The following is a 25,338-nucleotide window of genomic DNA, read 5'->3' on the forward strand; positions in this document are numbered from 1 at the left end:
CTCTCTCTCTTTTTCTTTTTTCAGTTGCTTTTTTTCTGTGTATATTTATTCCTACACACTTTTGTCAATCCTCAAGTTTTTTTTTCTTTTTGTTAATATTTTTTATAAACTCATTTTACAAGTCATTTTTAAACGAGACAAAACTGTTAGCAACATTACTGTGTAACCTGTTCATCATGCATTTTATTCAAATTTCCTTTTTAAAAAGTATATACATTATATTTATTCAATCAACAGCAAAATAAAACTATTTTTTATTCTTATCTACTAATACGAGTACTTTAGGTACAGGAAAAGCATCTCGATAATACTTTGGGGATAAAATTTATTTCGAAGCGACCTTAGCTGTTACTTTTAATCAAATAGTCTCTGGTTCAACATAGGTATCACTAATATTTCTTGAAAATTTTTTAAAATTGTATGTATATTTTTTTGAATATTGCATTTCCATTATTACATTTCGTGGATTACATACATATACTAAAACTTACTGTCAACTCACAATAGTTTCATTGCAACTTAATTTTTCTACTGCCTTTAACTAAAAAACTACCAGTTTGTCACTTGTCCGTTATAGGACAAAAAATGTTTTAAACTAATCGATTTTTTCAAATACCAGGTGGTAGAAAGTTCAATCAACTTTTTTTACATAACAAATCTAACACCATAAAATTTAACGCCTTACCGTTTCAAAGATACAAACAAGAATCATAACGAATTGAAATACATTAAATGTACTTTAAGGGCTTGTGTTCTAGTCACCAAATATTAAAATGCCTTACAAACATAAAGCAAATGAAAGCTAAAATTAATCTCTAGAATTAAAAAATTTAGTTAGTAATTTAAATGTGATTGGATATAAGAGAGTTTTCATCAAAAATCTTACGTGTGATTGATTTAGAAGCTTAACTTTAATCCCTCTATTACTTCTATCAAAACATTTGTGATGTTAAGACTCTTTTTATTTTTGGGACACATGTAAGATTCCATTTACTTATATGCTAATATTTGTTTCAAATATATACTTTAGATGTTTACAAGACGTTGGTTATTATATTTTGTTGTACCAAACTTCAGAATAACTAAGTGTCAGAGTATACATTATGTAACTATTTTCATATTTTAGACTGAGACAAACGGTCTAAATTTTTGTTACAATCCGTAACTTGAAAGCCTAACACATGTCCGTGAGCCACAGTCTAAAAAGTCATCAATGAAATCTTGATTTTTTTATCCGGTTTATCAAAATACGGTCAATAACGGTCATTATTAACGGTCATTATTAACTAACCTATAATAAACGTGATCTCCATAAAATTTATTGAATTAACTGTTCATATCTTGAACTAAAGTATATTGGATCAAACGTAATATGTATAACTGAGCACTAAAAAATTCCTAATTCTAGATTTACACTGATTGGTAGACCATTTCATTTCAGCATTGGTAAATCACGCTTATGGAACATTCAAAACACTCAAAAGTATTCAGCATATGTATTTTTATTATATATCATGGTACAAAAATAATAAATCAAAACGTTTCATTTGAGATAGGTTCTTTGGCATGTAACTTTTAATTAAGATTGTTGCAAAACTGAAATTTATAGTCCATGATAGTAGGAACATAACTGAATTTTTCACATTTTAGTTACCATCTAATTATCTTTCAATAAAAATAAAAATAAAGTAATTAACATAAGCTTTTACAAAATACAGTAAGGGTTCAACCTATCTAAGTAAATATCAGCCACTTAAATGGAGATATAGTAAAACATATTTTACATTTTGTATAAAACCAAGATCCAGTTATAATAAAAAACTCACTACTAAAAGTTTGTGCAAATTATAAAGAAATTAAGCTCTCAATCATTAAAATTAAATATCTGTAATTACAGTGAAAATACCTTATTCGCGGAGAACATGTTCCATAAATATACGATAAATGCAGAAACCATAAATAGCAAAAGGTAATTTATATGGGTTGACAGGGAAATAGTTCACAAGGTAAAATCGAATAAAAGACATGCACAAGCCATTTCATTAGAGATCCTTTAACAACATTAATAATTACCCCCAGGTTTCGAAAATATACGAGACAAAGTACTCAATCTTTGAATTAATAGGGTTCACTAAGATTTTTAAAACTGAGACCACCTTGCAGTATTTATTGAAGCGTTCTCAATTTAAAAAAAATTGGAATGAAGTATGTGTTTTCTGATGCAGTTTTTCCAACAATTTTAATGCCATGCATTAATTATCACTCCTAGAATTTATTGAAACATCCTCTCACCTCTTGAAATCCTTCATCTGTAGATTCATCTCTAGCTACTTTAACACGTGTAAAAAGATACTTTGCCCTTTCAGATTATTGAATTATTTAAAAGCACTGTCATATAGTTAAGATCATCAATCTATGATAATAAATATTTATGTTGACAATAAAGTTGGAACAAGAAAGTTCGTTATTTTGTCTTATTTTCAAATAGATCTTTGAGTTAATTAGCTGGTATTGACTGATTTGATATGACTAAGCCATTTTCCAATGTGTACACGGTCAAGTATTTTTATTTTTTAATCTATAAATTTTTTCTACGTACTCTCCACTGATGGCAACTTCACAATGTTACAAAAAATTTTGCAATGATCGTAAAGTTAAAATAAATATTTATTTTGGGCATAGTTGTAAGTTAGTTTTACTTCTCCCAAAAAAGTACTAACTTTTTTTTTCAAATCCAGGAAACAATGAAGGAGCTGGAGGAGCACAAGTCCATGGCCCATCCAAACGTCTGGTGTCAGCACTTTGAGTTCTCAGGGGACCAACGCGAGCTCTACAAGCACCTGGTCTTTCTGCCTGGCTCGCAGCGTGCAGCTAGTCCACCCACCTTGAGCGTCAGGACTCGCCAGCAAACGATATCCGAACGGGCGTGCACCAAGTGCTCAAAAATTTGTGCCAGTATGTCTGAGTTGCACAGGCATATGCTTGAATGTGGCGGTGATCAGGCTTGGCTCTTGGGTTTCTTTGGAAATGGAAAAAAGAAGTGCAAGTGGAGGCCGTTTGGCAGCAGGAGTCGGCGTAGGAGGCAGCGGGGTATGAAAAGGAATATACAGAACTCACAAACTCCAAGAAACAATGTAAACAGAGAGAGACAAACGCCCAATGGACCTCGTGTTAGACCTAGTGATCGTAAGTTAATATTAAATGTTTTCCTGACGCTCATAAAAAAATAATTGACAAATTAGCTCAGTAACACGTGAATATCTTCTTCAATGTTTCGTATAAGTCCCCTGACTAAATCCATGTTACGCCATCTAGTGTTGAAAATTGACTGAAAGCTCGTACATTCCTAATATTTTGTCTAACAGAAAATTTACAGAAATTAACAATAACAGATGCCTTAGAGCTTTCTTAAGGTCAATCCATCATTAACATCTTACCATTGAACTAAGTGTTTAAATGCCGCAAAAAATCATATAAGAATTTCTAACGTACTTACATTGATTAAACATCATATATTAATATGAAAACTATTTTTTAAGGTGAAAGCATCCAAAAAATGTTGGCCAATCTACCAGCCAAGAGAGCATCTCGAAAAGTTCTCCAAGAAAACGCAATGCTTCGATCCCAAGGTCGACTTCGAAGTGTAAGTTTAATACATTATGTTTGTACGTGCATTTATTCCATTTAAACCGTCCTCATCATCCAATAACCTATTCCTTACATTGACACAGTCATATTAATTTAAATGTTATATTTACCTTTAAAAAAAAAAACTAAGAATATTGCTTAAAACTACAGTTAACCACGAGGTTAACTATAAATGTTCTACAGCAGTACTATTTTAATGAAAAAACAAATACAAATTACAACTCATGATGTAATTATAGGGTGTACTACTATACAATTAATTTCACAAAATTATTTTAATATAACACATCACTTGCACACTTGGATATCAATAACTATAGAAAGTCAAATTTTGGAACGGCATCATCATTTGCATACTGAAACAAAAAAAATTCGCGAGAGATGATTGTTCCCAATAGTTTGGATTCGCTAAAATAATTTTCAATTTGCGAAGCACTACCATAACGTGCCACTGCTATGCAATCTAATGACTCATTGTGCGGTTTAATTAATATTTTAATGGAGTGCCAGCTGCGTTACAATACATGCGCGAGTACTGTATACCTACTGCAGAGTGTAGCAGTTCGGAAAATTAGGTTATATGCCTTTAATGAATCCGTCACAGCAATTGGGAGCCGATGAAGCCGCTCGTGCATATAATGTTCTGTATCCTGACGTTCGTTAACATGCATTTACAAAGTTTTTAATTTTAATTTTTTTAATAACTTATTTTAAGTATTCATTGATCATTTTCTGATCGGCAAAATTACAATAAGACACATACATATACTTATCAGCCTTTGCAATAAAGTTACACAGATTACGTGTTTTTGACTTAATAATCCGTAAGAATCCAGGTGCCGAAAACAATGTAAAAATAAAATTTGTGCAATTTGGTGATAAAGCCTATCATGAAAAACATTAGTGTTTATTGTATTAAATCGTTTATGGTAGAAAATCCGTCGCCACTAACAAATAAAACTTTTCTTGAATTTGAAATATGTTATACATTAAATTTTTTTATGTTATCCATAACTTTTTAAAGTTAATTAACGTTAACGTATCTAGCTAACGGAAAAATTCCTACAAATGAGACGTTTTTGATATTTGCCAAACAACTGTTTTTCTCTTAAAACCCCTATAACTTTAGATTTGTGGCACTGAATTCAACACAAATTTTGTTTATCAGTAGAGCTTGTCTCTAGCTTTCATCTAGACCAAATGAGCACTACTTAAAATGGTTTACTACTTTGTTGCCGTTAAAAGTTAATTTAAGGAGGTTTGGGAGAAAAGTTTAAAATGGAGAAACGTGCCAAAAAAAATGTACGTTATGTATGAGCTTGTTAGGAGTGCACATGAATTTTCACTTTTCAGATTTTTCACCACGGGAGAAATACGAGAAAAAAATTATGAAATATTGACAGTTTAACACGGTCTGTTATGAGAGAGCAAGGTTAGGTTTGCCTTTTAACTGAAGTTAAGGTATATTCTAAATGTGTTGGAAAAAAAAAACGTTTTCATAGATAACTTGGTATAAAAGGAAGATGCTCGACAAAAAAATCAAGCCTTGCCAGGCATTTTTCAAAAATATAAGCAGTTACAGTCGTACAGTTTCAAGTTTGTAGAGTGCAAGAGGAGGTGCGCGGTAAAGGGGGCCCAGATGCGCGAGAAGGGGGGACTCCCCGTTCCTCGCCTCTCTGAATGATACTTTCAAACCTCCTTAATATTAAATGTGCATCTCGTGATGAAAAGGCCATTGAATCACATGCCAAGACATACGTCTCGTAATTTTACCCAACAGAACTGGGAAAAAAATTTGGTAAAGATCTGTTGCCTAAAAGTAATAAGAAAAAAAATTTGATTTTAGTTCGGAACTGACAGAATGAATCGGAACTAACATTTTGAGCTTTGAATTTAACATTTTGGCTTTTACAACTCGTAATCAAAACGTAAGGACTTTTTTTTTACAACATTTTTTTTACTATCAGACTGTATTAGGATATACAATTTACGTACCTGGTACAAGTACATCGAGTATAGTCACTTTAGTAATGGATGGAACTGAGCGACATTTTTGTGTCCATTCGAATAACCGAAAATCAAATTCATGGCAATTTAAGACATCACAACTGCTAGTAACGGTAGTTAATTAATTATTTTTCATATTTATAGTTATATAAAAAAAATTTTAAAAAAGAAAAAAAACCCCGTGGTAGGAGATAGTTGTTTTTATGTCTATTTTTCTATTTTTGCTACTGAAAGCGCAGTAAACGTTCAAAGATAACAAAAAAATTCACGAGGTAGGAAAATTTTTATCAACCGTTAAAAAGATATCAAAAATAATAATTAGACTTCGTCAAAAACATCTGATACAATTATAGTTTAAATAAAACAAATTAAGTTTCTAACTTCATCAATATTCTTTTTCAATAGAATTAAAAATACACCATAACACATACAGTAATTAATAGATAGATGTACTACCAACTCTTTTTTCCAACTAACATCTTTTTATTGTTAATTTTATTTCCGAGAAAAAAGCTTGGACTTAAAGTATTAATATTTGTCTCACAGGGTCATTCTGGTGCGGTATCTGATAATCCAGCCTCACGTATGGTAAGGAGTAAGGCAGTACTGCGCAACAAGCTGCTAAAAAATGCCAAATCCTTCCAACGAAAGAAAAATTTGTGGGAGGAACGCCAGCAGGAGAAGGAAGGAGCTCACGCGTCCAGCGACCAGTCAAACCGTTCAAGTGCATCCAGGATCTCAAGTATTGAACCGAAAAGCCCGACGACAGCCTTGTCCGCAAGGAAAGGCGGCAGATTGCTGCGCAAAGTACGACTCCTTGACAAGCGTAGAAATGTTGGTGCACAGAGTCTAGAACAAGAATCGATAGAAATGAATCGAAGGATCAAACTAAGGAGCACCGTCACGTCATCGTCTGCGCTAAGCGACATTGAGCCAACAGATATCAGCTCTTTGGCTAGAAAGAGGCTTCTACCGCGTGCGAGCAAGCTTGAGCCACTAACTGAACACTTGCCAGGAGCTGTCAAAAAGAGAAAAGGTCGACGTATTATGAATACCCTCCTATCGGTGACATCAAGTATCTCGTCCAGCGCGAGATTGAAAACTCGGCCACAATTGCGTAGCAGTGATACTAAGCTTGCCAATAATCGTCAGGCAGCAATTACCAGAGCTCAGAGGATTGAAAGTCAGCCCTCGGTGAGACTGCTTACGCGGTCAAAGCTACGAGCAGCTGCAAAACACGCCTGGATGGAGCATACCAAAAGTTCCCGGAGAATCACAAGACTTACGTCTCAGGATGCTGAAAGAACAGTTGAGCTGCTCGAAACGATACAAGTGTCAGAGAAATCGGTGACAATGTTCTCATCAGTGACTATGGAACCAGAACTTTCTAGCAACTTGAAAGAAGCTGGACCACTGAGGTCAAAGCCAAAGTTGTTAAGAACAGCATCGAGAAATTCGACAACCAATCGACGCAGTCTCGATAAAATTCCAAGCGAGGAAAGGAGCTCAGAATCAACGAGAACGTCGTCAAGGAACTCATCAACCAGTCGGCGTAGCATCGACAGTAATTCGAGTGAAGAGAAATATCAAGAAAGCGAAAAAGCGTCACCAGTGAACGGTCCCGGCCGGAGACCAAAGAAAAATTCTAGTATCCCTGTGAGCAATAGCGATGAATTATCAACAACAAACCAAAAACATCAACAGACTGAACCAGCAGTTGAGCTCAAAACTAGGAGTCAAAAGTTGTTATCGTTTTCAACTCCAGTTTTCACTACATCAGAGTCTAGAACTCGGCGTTCAACTACCTTCAGAGACGCTACACCTCATGAATTGCCAAAGAAAACCATTAAAACAGTTGATGAGCCTAGCGCACAATTCCTCGGTGGCAAAGAAAAGTCAGGCTTGAGCACCAGAAGTAATTCTAAAGCGAAAAAAGAGGTAGTCGTTGATATTACAGCTAAGAATGCAACCAAGGAAGTGGTTGAAAAAAAATCAGCCAGACGCACCATGAAAGACAAGACACCTGTAAATGAAAAAGTATCTGATGTAAATTTTACAACAGATGCTACCTCTGCTGCTGTTTCCTCTTCAAAGGAAAAAGAAAAAATTGGCGCAATAAGGAAATCACTAAGAATAAAAGAGTTCTCTGAAGAAGCAGCGAAAATATCACAAAATGAATCAGCTAAATCTGTTGAAGATTTAGAAGAAAAAGATGTGGATAACATTTCTGTTAAGCCATGTGATACAGTTGAGGAAGAAAATAGCCCAGAGAAATCAATCACGACCACTATTAAGAAAACAGGAATTGGTAAGCGCCGATGTCGAGTTAAGCAAGTCATTGAATCTTTAGTTGAAAATCCGGTGGTCAGTGAAGAGACTACCACGATCGAGAAAGTTCAAAGTGAAAAAATTCAGGAAACCGATATTTTCGGAAAAATATCTAATTTAAAAGAAGCAGTCGTTACAATTATGGAAATTAAACCAAATATTAAAACATCTTCTGTTGAACAGCAGGAAAACGATGACAGTAAAATTGTACAAAACTCAACTATCGAACAACTGCAACAGGAATCTTCTAACTCTAATATGGATAGTGGTAAAGAAAATTCAGCTGAAGCAATGGTCACTATTTCCAAATCAAAAATCGTACGTCCAAAAAAGACTCGAGGACTTCGAAATAATGGCAAAACACCATCTAACAAAAGGTCACTCAGTAACGTAATTGGCATTCTTACTGAGGCTATTAATGTTTCCGTCATCGAGCCGCAAGAGGCCACAACAGTGCTTACAGCTCAGACTAGTCTTGATAACAAAGGCAACAGTAGTGAAGACTTTACTTGTCAAATCAGCAATGAACTAAGTGCGATAGAAAATACTACTTCTCATTCTGAAGGTGTTAGTGATCCTTGTGTAAATATTAGTGAAAGTGCTAACGTTGATAGTATTCTTATTGAGGAACAGAAACATAGTGAGAACATCGAAATTACGTCAAAAGTAACAAAATCCGAAGGAGAAGAAACGAATAAAAATATTGAAAAAACGAATACGAAGCCTGAAAAAAGTGAATCCAATGAAGAAAAAAGTGTAAAAGTTACTGAACAGAAGCTAGAAAAATTAGCACCTGCAGTGGAGAAAAAAACTGAGATACAAGTGCAACCAAATTCCATTTTTCAAGACTCTGCAAACGATATTATTCTTGATCTGTCAAGAAGGAAGCCAAAGGGTAAAGGCTCATTTTTGGAAAAAATCGTTTCAAAGATTGCCAAACAAAAAGATGTTTCGTTAAATAGTGATGGAATTCGTCACGTCTCCTCTTTGGGTCAAAAGTGCATGGAAAGCTCAAAGATACCTGAGGAAAGAGATTTGATCAACTTGTCATGTAAAGAATCAAGTGTTGAATTAAATGGAGCTACATCAGTGAGTGAAAGCATAAGTGCGAAATTAGAAGATGCCGTAACATTACATGATAATGTTTCAGATACACAGTTGAACTATAAGACCATGGCGGAAAATGTGAATATTACACCGGATAATGAGTTAAATGAGGCTATAATGGTGAACCGTGTAAATATTATAAAAAGTAATACTAGAGTCGAAAAAGATGAGGAAAAAAATGTTGTTGATACTTTATCAGTGAAAACTTTATCAACTACAGAAGAAACGCTTACTAGTTTTGAGAATAGTGTAAAAATAAATAATGTAACTAAGTGTAGAGATATCGATGAGAGCTGCCATAGTGTTGTAAATAGTGCAATCGAATCCGTGGATGGCAAAAACTCCGTAAATGTTAATTTGAAAGATAACGTGATTTCTATAGAAAATAGCGAAAAAAATATTAAACACTCTTCTGAAGTGAATACAACGGAAAAAAATCAAAAGAACTCTATTCATGAAAATGTAAATGAAGATAAGGAAGAAAGCTGTCTTGTAGATGTTATGAGATTACTGGACGAAACAAAATCAGTAAAGAAGATAGACGACATAGATGACGAGTTTTTAAAATCAGATAAGAGAGATCTTCCACATGATGAGCCAGCAGTTGCTGCGGTCGATGCTTCTCCTTTGGTGGATAAGCATCCGTCGAGGAAATCAGGGCGTAAAGGCATTCAAAAAAGAAATAAACATAAGGTTTTAGAGTTAAAAGATACGAGTAATTCTATTGAGACATCTACCAAGTACCATACAATTGATACAAACGTACTGGAACAAGTGAATGATGACGTGGCGTTCGACTTAAAAATCGATAGTATAAAAACTACTGATAACGATAAAAGTGCAATTAATTTAGGACCAATTGCAAATGTAACACATAAAAATGAGATTTCTGATTCTGTAGAAATTGTTCAAGAAAAAAATGAAACTCCAAAAGTGGAAGTAAATTCTAATGAAGAACTATCCATAAATCGAGATAAAAATGATAGCTGTAAGTTTATTGTAGAAAACGTAGAAATTTTAGATGGTATTACATCAAAATCTGTTATAAAGCGAAAGAAACGAGGTCGTAAGAAGAATTTCAAAACTGTAAAAGAACTTGAATTTCAAAAAGATCAATTTTTAACCGAAAATCCGTCTAAAACAATAGAATCGACTGATAACTTGAATAGTGAGTCAAGTGAAGCAAACCCGGTTGTAGTGAGAGATATGTTTAAAATTCCCGAAACTACTGAAGTTACCAAATTTTCCAAGAAACGTACTTCTAAAAGAAAGTCCGTCGTAAGTGATTCTAGTGACGCGGAACAATATGAAAAAACGGAGGTTGATATAGTGCAAAAACAAAGTAAAGACTTCGATGTTGATGATAATGTTGAACAGTTTACATCTTTATCGGAGACTGAAGAAAAATCAACTGCGAAACAAACCTTTAAGCGAAATACTCGTAATAGTCGAAGCATAGAAGTCAAAGAAACATTTTCAAGATTCAAAGAATCTGATGACTCCGATGCATCTTCTACGAGTGAAGGAGAGTTTTTGCAGAAAAGACGCTCTCAAAGGAAACATGTAACGTTTGAATCTAGCAGCAACAATCATAAGAGTAATATTGATGAATCATTAGTTGATGAGAATCCAGAGAAGAGACGAAGTTGGAGTAGAAAAGCAAAGAAAAATATATGTCTTTCTGAAACTAGTGATTTTTTCACTGATAGTGAAATATCCAGTACTGAACTAGAAAATAAGCCTGATGAAAATTTATCAGCTAAGGAAACAATCACCAAAAAAATTAATAACAGTATGACTGAGGTTTGTGAAAAACATGTGCTTACAGAGCCTCATAAAGAAGAACCAATAACAAAAGAGCTAGAATCTCAAGCTGAAGTTGCACAAATTGATGACAAAGAAAACGAAACCCAACTGTTGAGACCTACTGAAGAACAAATAACTGCTAAAGACAACGATACCAATCAATCCATAGATAGTCAAGGAACAATCAATCAGTCAGTTCATTCACCTGACTTGCAGATAGGCTCCTTTCAAAAGAATCTTGACGTCACCAAACACCAACTTGTAGTAGCTGAAGGAATCTCTAGCTCGGAAGTTGATAACACCGCAAGGCTTGATTTGTCAACGCTTAAGAAACGTACTGCTGGCAATTTTTCAGTTGTAACCAAATCCGGCAAAATATTAATCATTGAAAAAAAGAAAAAACTAACAAAAGAAGCCGCCAAGTTTTTTTGTGATGTTTGTGCAACAAGTTTTACACGAAAGAGTAGCTTGAAAAAACATAACTTATCGCAGTCGCATACATTACAAATCACTATGAACAATGGGAAGGACATTGTAAAAGATACTTCGAAAAATGATAATCCTGAAAATCTTGCCGTAGATGGTACTAAAATTAACTTGGAAAAAGAAAAAGAAGAAACAGAACAAACCGAAAAAAATATAGAAGTAAAGGAAAGTAACAATGAAATCGAAGTGGATAAGAATTTTGTAATTGAAAAAACCGAAGATATGTTGGTCTCAGAACAGAACGAAAAATGTATACCGGAACCAATTTCTGAACCTATTTCTCCATTGTGTTCAGAATCTCTTTTACAATCAGTTGAGATTGTCAATGATAAAATGACTACTCCCGTCCAAGAAATTCTTAACACACATACTCCAACGCTTCCTGAACTTCCGATGTTTGCTCTCAAATCTCCAGAACAGCTGGAAGACGAAATGCTTGATGAAGAGATATGTAAAATTACCGAGAATATGAGTCATGATGAATATGTTCTAACAGATCATGTAAGTCCAATCACTCCCGAAGCTACATCGACACCAGTTGAAGAGATAGATGTTTCGTTTAAAAACGTTAAATCTGTCCCAAAAGTTTCAAAAAAAAAGAAGGAAAATAAAAATAAAAAGAAGAATTTAGCTGATGAGCATTTTAGTCTGGATACTCTTGGATCAAAAGTGCCACAAGAAAATCTTTCAGAATCTTTAAATATTAATTCAAATGCCGTTGAAAATCTCATCAAAAGAAAAAGTGTAGATTGTACAAACATTGATGAACCGACAATTGAGCAAAAAAATCAAATTGGTAAAACTGTTGATGAACAATTAAAATATAATCAGAATAACCCTAATTTAAGTTCTGCTGTCAAAAGTGTGAATCATGAAGAAGATGTTATGGTTAAAACTAATTTAACACTTTACACAGACGATAGCAGACGAATAACTCGCAATCGAAGTCAAAATATTGATCCTCCCATGTTTGAAAATACTCGACCAAAAAGAAATAAAGCTCGACCCAGCTATAAAGAAGAGGAAAACTTAGATTTTGATGAAGAGTTACTTGAAAATAGAGTTGAAGGGATAAATAAAGAATCGAAAAAAGTTGAAAACACAAGTATCACTTGCACTGATGAACCTCTATCTAGAAATAATACTAAAAAATCAAGGAAAGAATTAAAATTAAAGACCGAAAACAGTCATACAGCAATGATGAATAACAGTAAAGTCTCTAATTTCGAAAAATCAATTTCTATGGAAACCGCCACTACTGAACTTAATGAACAACCAAAAGTATCAGAGAAGAAAAACGATAAAGAAAATTCTGTGTTTATCAATTCAAAAGAAGAAAATAACGAAAATGAAGAAAAAGGATCGGAATTGATTATTGAAAAAAGAATTAATGATCTAAATCTCGAACAAACAGACCGAAAAAAGAATTATAACATTACTACTGATGATTTAGAAACTGAAATACTACCTAAGAAAAAGAGAAGCAGAAAATTGAAACAACCAACAATTGACGTGGATAATTCATTCTCTGATGAAAATACAGCAATCAAAAACGCGAGTCCTAGTGAAAAAAGTTTACTAGAGAAAGAAATAGAAGAAGATAATGAGTTGTTTACAAATAAAAAATTACACAAGCCCAGAAAGAGTCAAAACAAAAAATCAAAGAAAAGTTTTGGAGAAACTGATTCAATTCTTAAAATATCAAAAGAAACAATCGAATTAAATGTAACGGAAGAAACATCATCTAAAATCGAAAATTCATCAGTGAATTCTGATGTAATCAAACAGTTGAAACCAAGCGTGCTTCTTGAGTCGTCGATAGTGAAAATAAAAAGTACCATTACAGATAACACTGATATACCGACCACAACTATGCCTATCAAAATAATAAAAGTCCCAATTGAATCAGAAAAAGTGAATTCCGATTTTCAGCGTATTATATTTCCTAGTCTGAGTAATGAAAACTTTAAAACATTTGATGACTCGAAAAACGAACTTCCATCATCTATGCTTGGAGGTTTCGACAGCGATGAAAACTCTTTAGATACGAATATGTCTGTTGATATTCAAAAGTTGCTTGACGATCCAGAAATGACGATTGAGATAGCCAAGCAGACTGATGAAGCAAGTCAGATGACGAAAAATTTAGCCAATGTTGAACTCATTGACACTGTAAATACTAAAAAGCCGCTTATCCAAGAATCACTTACGCCAGTCTTAACGACATGCAGTACTGAAGGAATAATTGTTGATACTAATGAAAAATCTGAAGAAAATTATGACGATGTACAGACAGTTTTAGTACCTATGGAGTCAGTAGAGAAATGCAAAATAACTCCTAGAAAGGTAACTGTTACACCTAAGCATCTGGGGAAAAAATCTAAAGAAAAAATTATAACTGAGACCTCAAATATTAGTGAAAGTAGCGAGATTGGGGAGGATAATGAAGATGAAAAACTTCAAAAAAATAAAAATAAAATCGTGAAATGTGTCTTTGGCCGTGTCTTTGGTGGCGAGAAAGTAAAGGAAGTTCTTGATGACTGGCAATCGCGTTCTGGACACAATTCATCCGACAGTGAGAGTAACAAACCTACTCGAAAGTCGAAATCAAAGGCAAGAAAGAATGTGCGAGCTGTAAATAATGATAATGTTAAAAAATTAATGGAGGTGACCAGCCATAGTAGACAGAGTAAGAAAAGAGCCGGAGAGCTCATATCTAAATCATTTTGTGAAGACTTGCCTTCAACTGTAAACAATGTCATTGAAAATCAAAAACTTAAAAATGAAGATCATGAGATATCCCTGATTATTGATGAAGAGACGTTCGAGAACGAGGAATGTAACAACCATGGCAGTACGCTGAAGGAAGTATCCACAGACGTAAGGCAACCAAAATCCAAAAAAGGAAAAAAGAAGAAGGATGAGTCTTTTTCAGATAATGTTAAACGATCCAGAGTTCAGAGCAACGACGAAGAGGACGAGGTTGAAGAGTCAAAAGATTCAGAGGATTCTCAGTTGAAGATCGAGCAGGAAAAAGTATCTTTTGGAATCGATAATAGCAGCAATAAAAGCTGCGATAAAGTCAGCAGCATAATTCAATCAACTAATTTGCATGATTCAACTGACGACGAAAGTCTCCACTCTCCAAGTGATGACGATAACACACATCGTCATGTAAAAAAGATACGCAAAAGTCGCAAGAAAAGAAAGTCCAAATCATGTTCAGTAAAGTCTCCACAAAGTCTATCCACCCGCCGTGAACAAATGATCAATGGACCAGTAGAAATGGTAACAATCGGTCCTACGGATGCACTGGAAGACAATGCCCTTGATTATAATTTGGAAATAACTGGTACATTGTCGGAAAAACCTACTGTACAACAAACTAAAGTATTAAACTTTGATGAGGAGCTATTTGTTGAGTGCTGTTCACGACTCAAGGCAAGTGGAAAGGAGCTCAGAGGTGCAAAGAAAATCAAGCTTGATCACTCAGCTGAAGATTATGTGGCTGCTACCGGATCTTATCATCAACACCGGCATAAGAAAGATGAACAGATTACTCCTTACAGAGAAAGTAAGGACAGGTGGAAAGCTGTAGAGAGTCAGAACAGCTTGGGAAGTCTACTTGAGTCTGTTAATCAGGTAAAAAGTAAACTCAAACATTTTACCATTACTACATATTATTTTCAAATTATCTATCATTTTATGGAAAGCATAGCGGTTTGTATCAAAGAATTTTTATGAAATGTTTTCCTTAACCAAAATAAACTAGAAGCTTAAAATAGTTTGACAGGTACTCTCTCGTCAACTGAGGTATAAAATTTATTTCAACAAAATGCATCGAAAAATCAACAGTTACCTAAAATATTATACAAATCGTGATTTTTTTTTAATACAATATCTTAGTAAATTGTCAATAAACGATAAATGAGTAGTAGTCATACTTTAATAAATTCAACACTGAAAATTATAATCAAATTTTATAAGCACATTTTTAGTATCTTACGCTGTTTTTCTACCAAATTTGATTGCAATTAAACAAACTTTAGATTCCTGTAAATCCTTCTTTAAATTTATGAATATCTGCTATGCTTTATTAATAAAATTTTTATCGTACAATTTTAGAATTAAAAATAATCTTTTAAAATCTTTACTTCGAATTGACTAATGATACAATTATATCATGCAGCTACTTGGTGAAGAATACAACAGCCACGAGCGTGAGTTCACCAGCTCAACGACAAAGCGAAGTCGGAATCACCATAACCACCATCACCATCATCACCACCACCATAATCACAACAGCCATCATCACGGTCATCACCATCATCACCACAACCGTCATCACAGTAATATGAGTGGGCGCTCCAGTCCAGAGGACATTGCGTTACAATCTCGGTCACCCGAATATCTTGAGACGAGCTACGATGACAGCTTAGACGTGGCCTTTGAGCACAACAATAAACTCCGTGACAAGATCCAACGTCGCATGCAAGAAAGTGAGAGCCTTATCGCCACGTCTTTTGGACAGCACAAGTCCCACGGTGGTAGCCCGGCTGCTGCCGCAGAAGCCGGCGCAGCTTATGACGATGGTTATGGTTTAGATGCTGGCAAGGCTAAGATTGATAACGGCTTTGGTGGGATTGTTGATAAAGCTTTGTCTAATCTAGAGAAACACGATCATAAGTAAGTCTTTTTTTTTAAGCTATTCAATTCTTTTACCTCCAATATAGCAGCTGTTTTTTACGGTTAGATCACACACTTTTACTCATTTATTTACTTACCAACTCCCTTCTTATTGACTTTAGTATATTCTCTTACTCATTCACTCACAAAATCAGTTATTTATCGTCACTTCGAAAGAATAAGCTGCCCATTCGGAAATACTCAAAGAAAAGTACCAATTTGGTCATTACAATATAATGTTCACTGACGAAAAACTTTCAGTGTGAAAGTTGTTCCACACGATCTTGAGAATGACCATACAAAGTTTCAGGTCACTGTTGCATTGCATGAATTTAATGAGTGAATTTAAAATTTGAAACTTTGCATGGTCACTTTCAAGACGGTGTAGAACAACTGTTTCGCTGTAAGTTTTCAGATAATAACGTTAAACTATGCTATTACTTCATCTGAAAGTTGCATTTACCTTTCTTAGAGTGTACCTATTTTCGGATCAGTACTTTATTCCTTCCAAGCGAAGTTATATGTACTTCTTACACGTGTATTGTGCTCTTTAAATTCAAGTAAAAAAAAATTTTAAATAAATAGTGAACCTTAATTGAGTGTCACAAATAATAAACAGATTTTTTCAATAGTAAAGATCCAGTGTAGTATAACAATTTTCATGTATAGTACATGAAAATATATCTAGTTTTTTTAATACACATCCAGTCTACGTAAATACTTCTTAAAAATACTAACTGAAATAGTAAATTTGAACACAAAAATTTCTAAATAAAATGTGTAACTCGGATGTAACTTTAAGTTAAATTCAACTTGACGTTTTTAATTTCGTAATATTTTTTTTCGTTGCAGTGGTTCAACGCCGATGAAACTTCTAGCCGAACTTGCGTGTGCGCGAGCTCCGACTTCTACGACTCCAACGGTACATGAAAAATCATCTGAAATTCCTCCGACGTACCAAAACGTGATTCCTCCCGTTAGTGACCACAAACACCACACAAGTCACGAGTTTCACCAAGATGAAAAAAGTGCTTCTATTAAAAAGATGAAAAACCCAATCAAAGAACTTTTTGAGCGCAAAAAGGATATCTACGACAAGAGACACCTCGAAAAAATTAAAAGCTCATCAAAATCTTCTGACAAGTTGAAGAAACAAAAGAAATCTAAGAGCGGGCAGCACAATTTGCCTCTGATTCGTACAAAACAGTATCGAGGAGGTATGGTCGTGCGCAAAAGGCGTCGCGACGAAGGTAAGAAGAAGAACACTATTGGTCTCACCGACAGCAAGACAAAGGACGTGTACGATTTCGACGACGAGGAAGAGAGTATGGGCGAGCCCGCCTTCAACAACGTACTCTCGTACAGAGCTAAGACGGACGCGCCAGTGAAAGAATTCAGCATGTCAGCGTTACTTTCCAAGGCCATCGGCGATACTTTGACGAACGGTAAATCGATCACTGCTATGGGCGAGAACTTGGAGAGTATGATTGACAGGAAGTTCAAAGACATTGAGAACCACGAGCCTAAGAGCAAGCTCGCCAGCGTCGAAGAAAAGCAGGAAAATATCATAGGTATGTTGCATCTTTCAAATAAGGATTTACCTTTTACAAGCATACATTTTGGGATCACATTATTTTTCTTCTGACTCTGAACTGGTTAATTTTAATATTAATTGCTATTTTACAGGGCCAATGGATGAGTTTGTGGAAAGACGGCAAAAGTCATCGAAATCTACATCAGGCGAGCACGTCGCTGCCAAAAATTCGAGCAAATCAAAGAAAAAAAGTGTAAAGAATGTGAAAAAAAAGTCACGCAACGCCTGGTACGAGGACGACAGTTCAGACGAATTTGTGACGAAGCTGAAAACCGATGAACTTACCGGTGTTGGGATCAACAAGAGCCAGAGGACTTGCTCCAAAGGCAAACAAAACCTGTTTGCCGAAATGTCATCGACTTCGTCCGACAGTGAATTCGAACGTCATCCCGAGGATGAAAACGCAGACGAAGACTCGCAACGAGATCTCATTACAGAAATTTCGAAAGATAAGTGCGCTGATCTAGAAGGTATGTTGTTTCAAATGAAATTATATACTTCACAAAGTATATTTAAACTTAATGGTTCAATTGAATAATTTTTTCAGCTAAGGAACAAACAAATGATGACGAGACCATCATCAACAACGAACCTGAAAACAACGTAAGCCAAAAGAACTGGGACATGCGGGACGATAACGTCAAAGGGGCAAAAAGCGTATCACCCTATCTGGATAACAACAAGAAATCCGAGTCCGAGCTCTCCGATCATCCTCTAGTAATTGATGAAAGTCAAAAGGACCCAGTAGATTTGGAGCAGCGCACAAACAGCGACGACGAGACTGAACAGCGCACCCTCGACCTCGATGATCTGTATCGGGAGGACAGTTCCATCGTTGATTCTGACCGAGATGAGTTGTCCATCGTAACATTCGAGGAGAAGACCAGCGCTCGCAAAGCAACGCACACGCCGTTGGAAAAGCAGCCCGGTAACTCGGACAGATTCATTTCCATCGAAGACGCACTAAATATTCTCGATAGCGCCCAAGAAGTGTCAGTTACCCCGACATCGGCAAAAAGATCGCGAGTCTTCGCTAAGACGGCAAAGTTTACTTCTGCCAAAAAGAACAAAAAGCGAGACTTTGATGAGTCGCAAGACGACGAGAACGATGAGTATGAAGAAGAGGACGCGTCGAAAGTCGAACGGCTGCCGGAAAAGTTGGCCGGCAATGAAAAACCGCCGCGCGAGTCCGAAAATCTGCCCTTGCATGTCTTCCTAAGCCGCAAAGTGCAGGAATCGAAGAAGCGCAAACAGCAGGAGCTCAAAAGACTCCAGGAGGAGCAGGAGCGCGAGCGCATCCTCGTGGACATGCAGCCCACGCGACGCCAAAGGAAGTGCGCCATTGGAAAGCAGGGCCTGCTCGCGGAGATCAGCAGCTCAGACGAGGAGTTACTGGTGTCCTCCAGTGGCAACAGGTCCATGGAGAAGATCGAGAGCCATGAGAAGCCACGTGCTGGCAAACAGAGACAACGCGAGTCAAAGGAAAGGCGCAAGGAAAGGTACATCGAGAAAAAACACGAACAGATGATAGCCAAAGAACAAAAGGCCATAGAAGAAGCGATAATGCGCGAACTCGAAGAGAAGAGACTGAGCGCGACCAGTGAGGCTTCGGGCTCCGAGAAAGACGAGAAAAGACAGCCCTACGTATCGAAAAAAGAACCCATCGAAACCAGCGCCAAAGAGGTGTCGGTGGTTGGAGACAAACTAGCGAGATCGAGAAAACGAAAGAGCTACGAAGAACCAGATGACTGTTTCGACAATGATGAATCCATCGAAACTTCGAAACTGACAACAAACCTCGACCAGGACACAGGGAACGACGAATCACCCAACAAGACCTTGGACGAGGTGGTGCCTCCCAAAAAGAAAAGATCACCCAACAAGGCATCCCAGAAAAACACGAAGAAGGCCGCAAGGACCGTAGCAGAGTCAAAAGCTCCAGGCGATGGGAAGAAGAACAACAAACGCGCGTCTGGTGCGTCAAGCCATCGTCGTACGTCCAAGAACTGCAGCAAAGATAGAAAGGACGTGCAAGGGCGGTCGCTAAGCAGCAAGCGGGAGTCCGACTTGGATGACGACGAGGAGCTCAAGGCGACGAGGTCCTGGAACAAGGTGGACGAGGCCGTAGGTGTGGCGATAGGCCGACGGAAGCGAGCCGCTGCCAACCAGTTGTACTATTGGTCGAGCTCGAGCGACGACGAGGAGATGGCCAAGGTCACGGTCGCGCCGCAAGCGACGGTAGCTCCAGTCCCAGCTCAGGCCGGCCCGGAGCAAGACGACAAACAGGAGCAGCACGGCTGGATCGTCGGCGACTCTCACAAGCGAATGATCACCATGCTGGCGATGGAGAAGCAGATGAAGGAAAAGCGCCGAAGGAGCGAGAATGACGAACAGTCGCCCGCGACGGTGGCAGCATCGACAGCTGTGGTTGCTGCTGACATGGACGGCAAGACCAAGAAGCACAGGAGCAGCCTGTCCTGATACGGGCTCGACGACTAAGGCACTTTCGGATCGACGGCGCGTGACAGTTGCACGCTCTCGTAGACGGACGGGCAATGGCCAGCCCCTCGATCCGACTAGTTTCCTGCGGTGGAAAATGTGAATCAACGCTTTTGTACAATATAACTTTCGTGGACTCTACTTAACACGACTTTGATCGTCTGTTGTTCTTTGTGAAACGTGTGTATTATATGAGAATTAGAAGAAAAAAAAAAAAAAAAAAACACTTCCCTCTTGTCGACTTAGGAATACGTGTGCGAAACTTGTAAATGAAATGCGTTTTAAGATAAGCTAGTGACATTCATTGTTTTTTTTAAATTAAATGTGACGTATAGATTTTGCATATGTGAATGTACAAGCGTGTTTAGAGAGTTTTACCGACTTGGCGAGCTTAACTAAGTAGCCAATGCAATATTGTTTTCCTTACTTTTACAAGAGCAGTGAAATAAGTTTAAATTACCCTGTCCATGTATATTACGTTGTTTACGTTAGCTTTTTTTTTTTTTATAGTGGTAAAAGTAGTGCGTTTATGGAGAAACTACCAGTTACTGCTATAAGAGTGGACTATTGTGCATTGTGGGGGTCGATTTACTTTGTGGTTGAGTGTATGTGATTCCTTGAGCAGATATTGTGGACGTCGCTGCAGCTTAAGCGATAAAAGAAATAGTAATAAATCAAAATTTACGGCATCATTATCTACGACGATAAAAATTTAGCTGACTTAATTACTATTTTCATTTTGAAAACCAAATAAAATTTTCTTTCTAAATAGAGTAAATGCTTATTTGTGTTAATATTAAGTCGAAATACTACTGCCATCAAACTCTTACTCAATAGGTACGCAATTTACCTTATTTCTTCATACGATTTACGCCTGTACATCTCTACACTGATGAAACGTATAAACTCGATTTCTTCTAAGTAGCTTCTCTTTTTTTTTCTTCTTAAAAAAACTAGTGTTTTATTAAAATCGAAAAAACTGTTGCTTCATACGATGCATTGTACATATATAGTCGCTTATAGTGTAACGATTAATGATAAGTTTTCGTTTCTTATCACAACCAAGATGTATAATTATGTGGAAGCTGGTGAGATGCAAAATGTTGCATATACTGTATCACTACAATTGTAACTTTGTAAACTTAGACTGAAACCCGATACTTAGATGGTCAAACTGTCGGGCGAGAGTTTGCGAGCGGAAGAGAAAAATTAATTAATTGACGTAATTTAAGGAGCTCTTAGACAATATTAGAAAAAATTCCGTTCAAATGGTCCTTGTTTCTTTTCTCTCGTTTGATATTTCAAAGCAAAATCTCTTTACGTGTGATGATAGGAAAAGTACGAACAGAAATAAAAATTAGAAAACTTTTATCGTCTACTCAACGTCTGTGCTTTCTTCCTAAGCTTAATAGATTTTGCAACATATCGCAGGGATCTTGGTTTAATCAAAGATCGGTATTGTTGAAGATTTATAGTAAAATTATAAATAGATCGTCTGGATGTGCGTTTACATTGACCCATGCCTATCATATTGTAAGAAGTCTCAATATCGATTTTCATCCCATTTGTTTGACTTTTAATTTTTCGGTTTCCATGTGTTCATTTGTTTGTTTAGAGGGTATTGCAATATAATCACGTAAGTCATTGGATTTTTTTCCATCAGAATTGAGAAGAAAATTTTTTTTGGTGTACGTTATGAATTGTGTATTGGTGTGTACTAATGAACTTATAGGGAAAAAACAAAACAAAAATATAGATCCGTTTGATTTTCTATTACTATGCATAAGACGATGTGATGCATTACAGATAAAATAAATATTATAATTATACGAATAATAATAGACTTTATTGTAAATTTACTGCCATAATCATTTATATTATCGTACGAAAGCCTATGGAAATAGCTATGATATATTGAAATTTCGATTAATTCCTGTAAAGACGAGATGTTACACATCCAGTGTAAATAGAGCATATTTTCAATGTGTCTGAAAAAGTATGTTTTGTAATATAAGCATTGCAAAAAAATAAAACTATTAAACAAACTTTTCTATTTTTATTTCATTACACTCAATGAATATAATATGTTTTATCACGTTGTTTTTATCACTGTAAAGCTTTACCAAGCAAAAATTATCTCGTTCACTTGATTATTTATAAAAACAAGTAACAAATTGAAACAAACGAAATTTTAAATTTTTTTAATGAAAATTTGAATAAAAAATATAATTTGATTTCGTCATTAAATAACGACAGTTCATCATTCGATATGAAAAACTAGTAATAATTAGAAGCAATTTTTATCAGTTGCTCAAAAATTTTATGACTGTTGATGATAAATTGTACGTTTTATAAGCTACAAGTTTTTATTATTTGGAACAGCATTAAATGCCAGTTTTTATATTCTTCTATAATTTCCAAGATATTTTTTGAGAAAAAAAACCTACCTCATAAATAATAATAACAAGTATTAAATTTTATTCCCATCCGCAAGTCTAAACTTTGTTTTTTCTTATTATCAGTTTTTATTACTGATCATAAGTTATTCACTAAGATAATTTTCACTTGGGTTGGAAATCGTTGTGTTTGATCTCTAAATGTAAAGAGACAAGATATTATTTTCTGAAAATGTTGTAGATTTAGTAGTTTCTATACAAATGTAATCATTTAATTTATGAATAGATGTTAAACTTGCCACACCCAATTTGAGAGTAACATCACGGTAATAATGAGTAAAAAGGTGCAAAGGTGAACTAGATTTTTAAAAAATACCTCAGAAATTTATGCTAAAACGCAGTTTCTTTACGTTTATCAATTTATTTAGTATCTCAAAGGCATCCTTGTGATCTTTTATAAAATTGAATAAGATTATTAGATTTTTTGTAATACCAAAATAAAATATCGACTAAAGTTTAACACTATTTTTTGGAAATTTGTAATTAAAGCACAAAATAGACGTTTCTCTAAAGGCATCTATACAGTTAAAAAGTATTAAAAAATGAGAAAAATTTAATATTATTTTGGTTCCTAAGATCCTATCCTCTCAAAAACACTGGACTAGAACACTAAACTTATTAAACATTAACTTAGCTGTATGCCAAGTTTCGTCTCGTCATTATTTGAATTTACGCTACAACTATCTTAAATAGGACTCTAGACAAGAAAGAAAAGCACTTTTAATGCCAATATTGTAAAGTCTGGAGTACTGAAACGAACGCCTTCGCAAAATCCAAATAAACAGCGTGAGCTTATCCGTTTTTGTCAAAATCGAGAGTCGTAAAATCTGTAAGCAATAATAAATTAGTGAAGATACACCCGTAGGGAAAAAACCATACTATTCCTGGACCACTTTGACTTTGGATTGAAAGTTAGAGAATTTGCTGATAGCGTCGAATAATTTAGCAACTGAAGATATTCTATCATTCTGGTTATGGGTCTATAGTTAGGGAGAGATTTTTTCACCTCTAGATTTACATATTTATACATAGAGTGAAGAGTGTGTGTAGAGTATGTATTTATTTAAGCTAAGGACCTGCGGTTCTTATTAGCCTAGGCTCAAGTTTTTACAAGACTGCTAAAAGCAGTTTATACAAGGTTAGTGATACGCAGATCACAATAATACAAAATGTATCATAGATACATTAATTACAATAAAGTTAATTGAAATAAAGTGTAAAATAATAGTTAAAATAATTTAAAATCAATTAAATAGTAAAAATCAAATAAAATATAGGTGTAGTAGAAAGGCACAGAATATCGTTTCATAATGGATTTCTTCATTGAAAGTGAAATAATACAGCTAGAATTAAATACTTGCCTAATTAAAAAGTCCAAGTTAAATTTATCATGAATTTTTCAAGAAAAAAAAACTTCTTATACATAATAACATTATCTATAAATATTCTTTTGCTAGATCACGGATGTTTCCGATGAATCCTATCAGAACACTCCACATACTGATAAAATTCTCTTGAATGTCTTACATAGAATATCCATACCAAATTCTACTTGAATTTTTTTCATGAGACATGAAATAATAAATCAGGAAAAATCATTAAAGGCTTTACAAATAGTATAACCATATACATTTAATGAATGTTCTTGGACTAACGGAAAATTAAGAGGGTTGAGCTAATAAAACTTTTTTAAGAAATAAAAAATTATGATATTAAGTTAGACGTAACAATTCTTGGATACTAGCATCTCATTGAATCAAAAAATGTTAGTGGAATTAAGACATGTCTAAGGACAAAATTTTCTTTGCAATTTTTTAAACAATTTTCACCGCTTAAAATCAGTACCCAATATAACTATGATTGAATTAGTTTTTCGACCCGAAAAATTTTGACTAGCTCAAAACAAAATAGGCTAGTAGTTTTAATGTATGATCAAAAATTGACACAGAATTTAACAAGTAGAAATATTAGCTAAAGCCCAAAAAATGGCAAAAATGGCCAAAACATGTTTTTGCGTTTAGAAAAAAACCGAATAATTGCACATAAGAATGTGTTGCAAAAAAAAAAACGCAATTTTAATAAGAACAAGATGAGCTACGTTGAGTTCAAATCGGTTTGGCCGTTTTTTCGCTAATTGCTAAAAACTGCCATTTTGGGCCATTTTTTTAAACTCAATAACTCACGTTCTGTACAGTATAATAAAAGTAAATATAGTTTCGATCGATAAAAATTCTCGCAAAGAGTAGATTACACAAATTTTGGCAATGAAAAATCGGTTTCGTGGGTATACGTGAGTCAAAAAATGTGTATAAAGTGCTACCTATAAGTTTACATGGTGATGACTCGGCCACAGTATTAATATGTGCTTATGCAAATGAGTTCTTTAGACGTGGATAGTTAAATCGAGAATGTAGTCACACTTAAAAAAAAAAATTAGACTTTAAGTAAGCTCATGAATATTCTGTTAAAAGATTACGTTGTAATTATTCTTTATTTTGATGACATCTTTAAATTTTGTGCAGTCTCTGTAAACCACTATAAAATACATTGACAAAAATATATGAAAAACAAATGTTTTTTTTTTGTTTTTTTTTAAAGAGGGGTATAGCGTACCAACAAAAAATAAAGATTAATATATATATAAATATTATGAAAATATAATAATTGGTTTAGAAATTTGTTTGCTCAGTTATGAAAATAAGAATGAGTAAGAGTTTCTGT

General features: G+C 35.0%; 1 protein-coding gene across 3 annotated transcripts in view; it reads left to right on the forward strand.

Annotated features, from left to right (window-relative positions):
- LOC106642024 (uncharacterized) overlaps window positions 1-22,197 on the forward strand; it is a 120,931-nt gene extending 98,734 nt beyond the window's left edge. For all 3 annotated transcript variants that reach the window (XM_014356651.2, XM_014356652.2, XM_089593767.1), the window contains 7 exons: window positions 2,739-3,186; window positions 3,540-3,643; window positions 6,202-15,024; window positions 15,572-16,068; window positions 16,921-17,639; window positions 17,755-18,132; window positions 18,210-22,197. In XM_014356651.2, coding sequence (XP_014212137.2) covers window positions 2,739-3,186; window positions 3,540-3,643; window positions 6,202-15,024; window positions 15,572-16,068; window positions 16,921-17,639; window positions 17,755-18,132; window positions 18,210-20,143 — 12,903 coding nt within the window. In that variant the 3' untranslated portion in view covers window positions 20,144-22,197. The remainder of the gene's footprint in view (window positions 1-2,738; window positions 3,187-3,539; window positions 3,644-6,201; window positions 15,025-15,571; window positions 16,069-16,920; window positions 17,640-17,754; window positions 18,133-18,209) is intronic.
- Window positions 22,198-25,338: the final 3,141 nt, after the last annotated feature.

The sequence above is a fragment of the Copidosoma floridanum genome, unplaced genomic scaffold (assembly GCF_036245765.1).
Source record: "Copidosoma floridanum isolate Cflo_tuat_1 unplaced genomic scaffold, Cflo_Japanese_pri ptg000020l, whole genome shotgun sequence".
Classification (NCBI taxonomy): domain Eukaryota; kingdom Metazoa; phylum Arthropoda; class Insecta; order Hymenoptera; family Encyrtidae; genus Copidosoma; species Copidosoma floridanum.